We start from the raw sequence: 8,776 nt of genomic DNA, 5'->3' as shown, positions 1-8,776 counted from the left end.
ATTAGTGTTTAAAAGGAAAAGTAAAAAATTAGAGTTTAAAGGATATTTAGATTTTGACTTTGCAAGAGATAAAGATTAGAGAAAATCTACCACTTCTTACTTCTTTACTTTAATGATAATTGTATCACTTAGAAATAACAGTTGCAATCTATAGTTACACTCTCCAGCACTGAAGTAGAATGTGTTGCATTAACTGAAACTATAAAGGAATGCATGTGGCTAAAATGCCTTTTATGTGAATTAAACTTCCTGAATGACAATACTATGATTTTTACTAGTCGTCAAAGTTCATTGATGTTATGTAAAATCCTATTTATCATGAACATTCTAAGCATATTGAGGTGAAGTATCACTTCATTAAGGAGAAGTTAGCTTCTAGTAATTTTATTTTGCTTGAAACTACAACTGATGACAACCTTACAGATGTAGGAACAAAAGTACTTGTGGTTGGTAAGTTCAACAAATGTTTATCAATATTGAGTATTGATCATGGTTAATTGTTGTGCAGGTATTAAGCTGGAGTGAGCGATGATGATAAAATAAGACCAAACTACTGAATATCACTTGTAATCGAGGAATTCGGTGATGGATGATATATGATCCAAGATAAAGATTTGTGAAGTGGGTCACACCATCCACATGCTACAAGTTAATTGGTTTAGAGAGATTGAAGTGAATTGTGCCAGTTTAGGAGTATTTTGGACCGTAGATTAAATCTAATCATTGGATTTAATCTTGTGGTCAATTCTCCTATGCTAGTCTTGTCACTTTCACTCTTGACCATGGTACAATATTTGAATTTGAATTCAAATGGATTTGGCTCTATAATTACAAGACTTCTCTATTTCTTGCATTTGAACTTGGCATAACAATAATAGAGAAATAACCCAATGGGACTAGTTCATATCTCAAGCGAAATCTTTGATGGCTTCTAGAGGATCTTCCCTCGATATATCCATTGTCATTCCCGTAAAGGACGATGTATGATCTGGCGTGACACAAATCTGAGCTCAACATCATAAGATACTCCATTAGTGGTGTTGAAGAAGTTTTGGGTAGATTGGTTTAATTTTCTGCACTTCAAAAGTTTATGTTTCCGCATTGTAGTTGTAATAATCATTTATATACTACATTTTAAACTCTACACTCTCCACATCAGCATCAGACTCTTAGCCATCATTTGTAGCTTTGTCTGAACTAGTCGTTTCCATGGGAACAAACTTTAACGATAGGCTCGGTCCCTAGCTACTCTTTGAAGCGGCATTGCCTTGGAAGTATTTACAAAGGCTCGTCCCTTATTTATCAGCTCCACACCGATGGATTTCTCAACTATTTGATCTTTACCAAGACAATGATTTGAGGCCAGAAGAAATGTGAAATACAGGAGCAGTGTTCATACCTAAAGTTCTAATAAAAATCGCTAGAATTTTTTCACTGAAGTACCAAAACCTAAAAATATCACTGAAGCAAAAGTAAAAAGGTTTAGAGTGAACTATTTACCTTATATAGATGAGGCCTCTTCAATACCAACCATTGGATCAAAATCAAGATTCATCTCGATTGTCGGATTCCTCGCCTAATGTTGTCCATTTAGCCCCCGTTTGGTCATGATTTTTGACCGTGACTTCCCTAAGTCAGCCGTCATTTTTTACTTTTTCACTCAGAAGTCACTTTTCTTTCCTACGGTCAAAAAATTAATTCTCATAATCACTGCCGAACAGGACCTTAATCTAAAGAGACTTGAGTTGTTATTTATAAGGAGGGCCCATGAGGATTTGTGCATAACACGAATGCTTCAAAACGCTTGGCTTCAAAGTTGAAATGCTTTACACGTTAAATTATTATAATTACCTATAACCATCACTTCAGTTTCAAGAACACACAAAGTCATCACCATTTTTACGCGCACTGCACATTGTGTCATATGCTATGCTATATGGATTAGCCTCTGTTTCAATTCTTCTTTCTAAAATGGTACTTAAACCTTTGCATTAAGAGCTTTAGCTTCTCTTCAAGGCTTCTCCTTGAAATGGGACATAGCCACTGTATTTTACCTCTGTGGCAGTTCTTGCACGTGGAGCCACATGAGAAGTGATTGGTGTGACATTACCTATGACGATGATTGTGTCAAACATCCTTTTATCCTCCTAGGAAAATGTGTGGAGGACATGGACTTATTGATACCTAGGATACAATATTGTGACATAACGAAGCCTGACAAGTCAGTTATTGGGAAGAGGCCATGTGTCAAACATCCAAAGTGTCTCCATCCTTGTCTTTATAAATAATCTGTGTCATTGGAGGGTAATCAACACTTTCGCATTATCACTCTCTAATATAAACTCAACTTTCGTATATTTCCTGTTCTCAAAGTATCACTCCCACACTCAGTAAACTTTACTGATCTTCATGCTAACAAGAGCATTGGGTACATACGATAGTGGTCTCTCCCTCTATTTGTTTTTGGAGAGGCTTCGATCTTGCATGTCTAAAGCGAACATTTCAAATGCACTGGTAGCATACTACGAGAGAAGTGGGGATGGGATCTATTGACCTATGGGTTCCCAATCAGATTTGGAGGTCAACATATCCAATACAATCATTAAATCGCAGCACAACCACTACTAGTGATCAAACAAGTACCTACCTTCAGGGTTTCACTTAGAAACATGACTTTCAGCATTATTTTTTGATAATGAGTTCTGTCATCATTTCCGTTTTCTTCAATTTTTTTTCCCTTAGAAACATTACTTTTTTGTTAATAAGACCTTGTTTAAGCCCCATTTTACCATAAACTTATTTTTAACGATGCATTCTTCAATAAAATAATTTTATACGTAAATTGAAAATTTTTCTTAATATTTAACCACGTATTCTCATAGATCACTATTCAAAAACACCCCTCTCCTCCCCCCACCAAAACAAAATCGGGCTCAAACAAAGGGGTAAATGTGGAGAAACATGGTTGGAGACATTAACGCATCGAAAGTATCATCAATAAACTGAAAATACAAACAAAGCACCCATTAAGTCTTATCTGGAAGAAACCAACAAATACTGAAGCCAAACTGATATTGTCTTGAGAAGTTATAAACTACATATATTCTGGTCTGTTCTTCCTCTGATTTTGATGTACAGTTGAGAAATCTTATCCTTTGTACTCTTCGTTCGTGTTCAATTGCCTTGCTTGTCTTATGGCAAAGAGATGCCTTATTTATATCAAGTCTTGTTATGGATAGGATCTGATCCTCTTGGAACTCTCCTTTTGCTCGTTCTGTAAGGATCAAATGTCTGAGTTAGAGGTGCCGGTTTCTTATCTGTATTCTGGCCCTTCATGCCAACTGCTTCAAGCATACGCGTACTCATACTCTGATTCTTTACCATCAACTGATGATTTTTTCTTCTTCGTTGAGCAAGATCTATACTTGTCGATCCACAAACTTTACTTGGACAAAACACTAATAATCCTAGCCAGAGGAATAATAAGAATTTACCACGAACACAAAGAACCATGACTTTCTTCAAGGAAAAGAGGAATGAAAATATCTCTCTCTTATGTTAAGAATATATGGTGGTCTGAGATTGTCGTCCCTGAGTTCCTATGTTCCATTCCTAGATATATATTATATGAATATATGTCAATAGAGTTTTAGATTTAACTCAATCTTAAATATGCAAATCTAACAATAAAAGAATCTGACTAAGATGAATAAAGGTAACTAAAACAAGACCCTCAAGAAGCTAGGCATCTTTTCATTTGTTTCCTTACATCTCTATAATTTGCTCTCCTTTTGTCTTCTAAGCTCCTGTTTGTTTCCCATTATTTACTCATTAAAATGAATAATATGACCGTTATCCATCACATCAAACCACCATATTTGAAAATCTATCTCTTGTGTGGGAGTTGTAACGACTATATTTTTCATTCTCATTCTTATATTAATATGACTCAAACTTGGTCTAAATAAAAGAGCAATCTAATCACCCTGGACTCCCACCATCTTTCCATATTATCCACCGTGCTTAAATCCCCACGATATGTTAAACTCTGATTCTATTCATCATAGCCCGTCCTAAACTCGAGCAATAGAACTATAGAAGAAAGTTGTGGTAGGTTGAAGATCAACCTAAACTTTTATAGAGAATAAGACTTGGTTTATATTAGCCCTCGTTTGACAACTATTATTTTAAAACTCTTTAATTTTCATATTCATTTTCAACCGCACATTTATACCTAAAATATTTTGCATGCAAACCCATTTTTCAAAAAAATCAATATTCAAAATTCCATTTTTCTCAAAATAATGGCCATCAAACAGGGGTTTTTATAGCTATTAGTTTCGATGATCTAGTAAAGTAAGAAGGAATAAGTCCAAAAAATGCAGCAGCCTCACATTGAAAATGTATGAAGGGACATTCTTTGCTTTATTTTTCCAAGTTGAGGAAAAATACTTATGCACTTTCATTGCATGCTTTAATTTAATACCCCACAAGATTAATTCAAATAATATAAATGTATATCAATCTACAGGAAGAATATATATGGGTGCAGTCTTGTTTGTATCTCATATGGGCTACAAATGAAACAAAGAATCCAATTTGCTTTAAGGGACCAGAGAATTTTACTTTAGTTCATGGCTCCAAATCTTTATACAATAATTGATGCATTGCATGGAACATCACCCAAGATTGGATTTTTAGAATATAAACTGTTAGGTTCAGGTCTCGCACTTGGAATGATTTTAATCTGTTGTCGCCAGTTCAAATATGCACGTGAAAGTAATATTTTTTTGCTTGCCACAATAAATTGTTGTTCAACAAGAATAAATTGAAAGGGTCTCTTCAAGTTTATTAGAACATTTAAAATAACTTCATTCTTAACAATCCGTCGCGTCCAATTCTAATATGTTTTACATATCGCGTGTACGAATACTCAATTAAGGTCTGCAAAATGCCCCTATGGCATGCTAATTACAAAATAAAGCGTTAGAACCAAAAGCAATTGATTGTAATTGTTAGAAATTATCTTTGTCCTTTGAGATTGTTCTCCATTAATAAAGTGATGTAAGTAACACCATAACCAGCCATGCCCGAGAGCTTGAAGGGAGCGACGAGCACAAAAATTGTATTTGAACTGTGGGCGCGAATGGCTCCCTTGCTTGGAGTCTTAGGAGTCGAGCAACTAATGGTATACGTGCAATTTGGGAAATATAATCTCAATGAACACAAAATTCTGGATTTATGGGAAGTATTCTGATACCAAAGTACACAGCAATTGTGTCATTTGTCAAAGTAAAATTCACAACAGAAAAGTTGATGTTGAACTAGAAGACTGAAGCAACAACAGTTTGTAAAATATCAAACAAAGTACATCAAATAAATACAGGTTGATAAAGTTGTGGACAAAAGCTCCTGGAGTCGAATGGTGTATAATACACTGAATAATTTCTCCAAGATAGCTGGTGGAGAGACATCACATACATATACAGATTTAGCACAAGGAGATTTAAACAAAGAAAACAGAACAATATTGTTATAATTGGAAGCATCAACGTTCCTCTAGTACATCTGCATGAAAACAACTCCCAAAAATGGTACAAGGACATTGCGGAAATTGTTATTTGTTAAACATGTTCCTGCACCGGAGAAACCTGTGAAGTGACTGCGGGTGCAGCTGACGCAACTATAAGACCTCTTCTTTGTGCCGATTGTACCAGAATCGCAAATTGCGTTGCTGCCAGTGCTGCCTCCTGCTGTTCCACCAAATCACAAATATAAAAGACATAAATACTAGTTTACATACAAATGCATCACGTTTCAGTATTTCAGACTGAGGGGTTGTATAAAAGGGCCGGCCCAGGCCAGGTTCTCCATGCCATGGTATAGGCTGACCGATACCGACCCATGCCTGGCCCAGGTGCACCCTTTTTTTCCGAGAGAAATAGGAACAAAATGGCCAAAAGTCTTGGAAGTCCGATGGACCAGAAAAACACTTTTTTTTATTATTATTTTTCAAAAAAAAAAAAAGGCTTATGGGCCGATGCTGGTCCGACATGAGCCGCCCAGAAAAAAGGTATGGCCCTTCTTACACCCCTATCTCAAGACTTGCACATTGAGAAAGCAAAGTGATGCCATATTGGCCAGTCACTTAGAATATACACTCACTTGTCTTTGCCTCCGACGTTGCAAGATATTAATGGCCCATATCATGATGTAGCAGGGCAAGAGAAAGCCCACAGCTCGAAGTAAGAACAGCTGTTAAGTAAATTAGTCAGCACATTTCAAAATCATAATCAACACTATCCAAAAGTTGGAATAATGTAGACATATATCAAGTCTACTTACGGAGAAAAAAGTAAATGCATCATCATCTGGACCTCCATCTCCATCTCCATTTCCATCAGCATCAGTGATAGACAATGCATGCCGCAAGAGCAGAAGAGACATTAACTGCAAACCAATAATAGCCCACTTCTATTTTAGATTGTGCAAATCATATACTACAAAAAATATCAACAAGCACAAAAAGTGCAACATGATCACAACCACTTCTATACAGATCTACCATGGTTTCAACGTACCTTAGAGCCATTTTCACCTTCTTTACATTTGGCAAGGCCTAATGTCATTAGTGAAAACATAAAATAGGAGTCGAAAAAGGACAGAGCAGTAATTTAGAATCTCTCCCCTAAGAGGAGTGTTGGATAATGCACCGACTTCTCAAGGGCTACGACATGGACATGCGAGTTAGATCCATCCGATATGGGATTTTTATAAATGTAGGACATGGGCACGTTATTTAAACCCTTTTAAGCCATTGTTTGACACCCTTTAAAATTTTAATATATTTTTCTTTACAACCACACATTCTTCAATAAAATAATATTACACGTAAATAAAAAAATTTCCTTCTTTTTTAACCACACATTGTCCCAAAAAATACTATTCCATAATACATTTTACCAAAATTTCTCTTTATAATGAGTGTCAAACAAGTGCTAAAATTGTAGATATATATGCCCTATCTTTATGTTTATACTTTTTATTTTTAATGAAATCAATTCTTTTCTTAATTTTTATTTTTGTTCATGAAATCTTTTAAATTGGCTGGTAGCACACGCTTCCTGCGCCTGACATGACATCTACTTCAAGCAACACTATATCATTAACATCTATCATCTATTTACTTCAAGCAGTTCTAGTATTGCTTCAGAATTTCATGTTTCAAATTGAAAGTGAACAAGAAACAAGAAGCAAATGGCTAATGGCAATAGCGAAACTTTCAGAGTAAAGGCTTACAATTAGAATGGCTGAACGGCAAAAGGCAGCACCACTGTTGTTTGTTCCATTATAATCATCATAGTCTGCTTCAAACAACTGACGTTCAGCCTCAGCAATTGACAGTAGCCGAGGATCATGCACATCCAGCGGTGTGCCAGAAAGTTGCCACACTCCTCTACAAGAGGGATTAAACAACCAAAATACCATAAATCCACAAACTCGTGAACAAGTATATTTCAAAATTAAAATAAAAAAATAAGTCCTGACTTTGAACTTTTCAAATTATTTGCTTTGGTGATACAAAAATTCTGAAGTCAAGAAAGTAAAGTCTGTACAGATGATGCGAATTTAAAGCATTATACCGAAACTTACCCAATATCTATGGTAGTCTCATCAGGTTGAGGCCGTGGAGGAGCAGTATAACCAGACTGATACGGCTGGAAATCAGAACGAAAATCGTGACATCATGTCAAAATTGCTCACAAAAGTAAATTCATTCCAAGATGAAAACTTTGTCTAGAGTGCTCAAAAGATGAAAACTTTGTCACTTAAAGAGAAGACACCGACTCTATTTCTGTGAATGGATCTAATTACAAGACAAGTCACTATTTGCATAGATGTACCGTCTTTAGTAGATTCTCCTGTAACATGTTTTAGTGCACTCTTACAATGCCCCAGAATTTGGGTGTCAGATGTTTAAAACAAGCGGGGGAGACCTTATTCGTGTCATTGAAAATAATTAATGCAATTGGAAGGATATGCACCAGGAGCACACTCCGGTGTCTACATGCATCAAAGGTGAACTTTTTAAAATGTTTGAACATGTTACTAGAGTTAAAAAAATTATTTTTTTTCAAAGTACCTCATGCCTTCCTATCTTAATAACTCACTTATTTAAGCTATTTCCAACTTTGACCAATGAGAAAATTATTTATCTTAACATTTACTCATTTACTTACGAGTAAACTTTTAAGCTTAGCCAAACATGCTCAAACAACTCTGCATTTTATCTTCTGATACTCGCCAGTTTTTCTCTTAGGACCATCACTTTCTGCTCATTCCAAAACCAGCAGTGAGATTTTTCTCCCACTGGGTTACGTTGGTAGTCGCATTCCATGAATATATCAAAAAGGACTATGTGCAACTAATTAATGTTTCCAATAAACTGTATTTGACAACCTAAACAGTTGGGGTTATTAGAAATGGCTAAATTTTCAACAGAAATGCATGTAAAATAACGAAAATCTTCTGTACCTGATGACAGATCTCACAAGTAATGTCCCCCTTCTCATTGCACCAATGTTGGACACATTTTCTGTGAGCATACTGCAGGAAAAAAATGGATGTTATTTAGATAATTAACTGGCTAAATAAAACAATTATGGCATGTTTGGCAACACGGATTGGATAGAACTGGATAACATTAAAAAAAAAAAAAAATGTTGTGTATCCTATATTCCATTATGGCCTAATATATACCAACAAAAAAGCACTT

The 8,776-nt window shown here is 35.5% G+C and overlaps 1 protein-coding gene across 5 annotated transcripts in view; it reads right to left on the bottom strand.

Annotated features, from left to right (window-relative positions):
* Positions 1-5,333: 5,333 nt before the first annotated feature.
* The window catches only part of LOC111396197, a 4,945-nt gene continuing 1,502 nt past the window's right edge, over positions 5,334-8,776 (bottom strand). For 3 of the 5 annotated variants that reach the window (XM_023022546.1, XM_023022544.1, XM_023022547.1), the window contains 6 exons: positions 8,536-8,607; positions 7,654-7,718; positions 7,300-7,456; positions 6,346-6,450; positions 6,166-6,255; positions 5,334-5,753 (listed from right to left, as the gene is read on the bottom strand). In XM_023022546.1, coding sequence (XP_022878314.1) covers positions 5,625-5,753; positions 6,166-6,255; positions 6,346-6,450; positions 7,300-7,456; positions 7,654-7,718; positions 8,536-8,607 — 618 coding nt within the window. In that variant the 3' untranslated portion in view covers positions 5,334-5,624. The remainder of the gene's footprint in view (positions 5,754-6,165; positions 6,256-6,345; positions 6,451-7,299; positions 7,457-7,653; positions 7,719-8,535; positions 8,608-8,776) is intronic. The other 2 variants (XM_023022545.1, XM_023022548.1) reach the window with 1 other exon arrangement.

The sequence above is a fragment of the Olea europaea genome, chromosome 6 (assembly GCF_002742605.1).
Source record: "Olea europaea var. sylvestris chromosome 6, O_europaea_v1, whole genome shotgun sequence".
NCBI lineage: Eukaryota > Viridiplantae > Streptophyta > Magnoliopsida > Lamiales > Oleaceae > Olea > Olea europaea.
The sequence above is the reverse complement of the archived record's forward strand: the minus strand, read 5'-3'. Positions and strand labels throughout refer to the sequence as shown.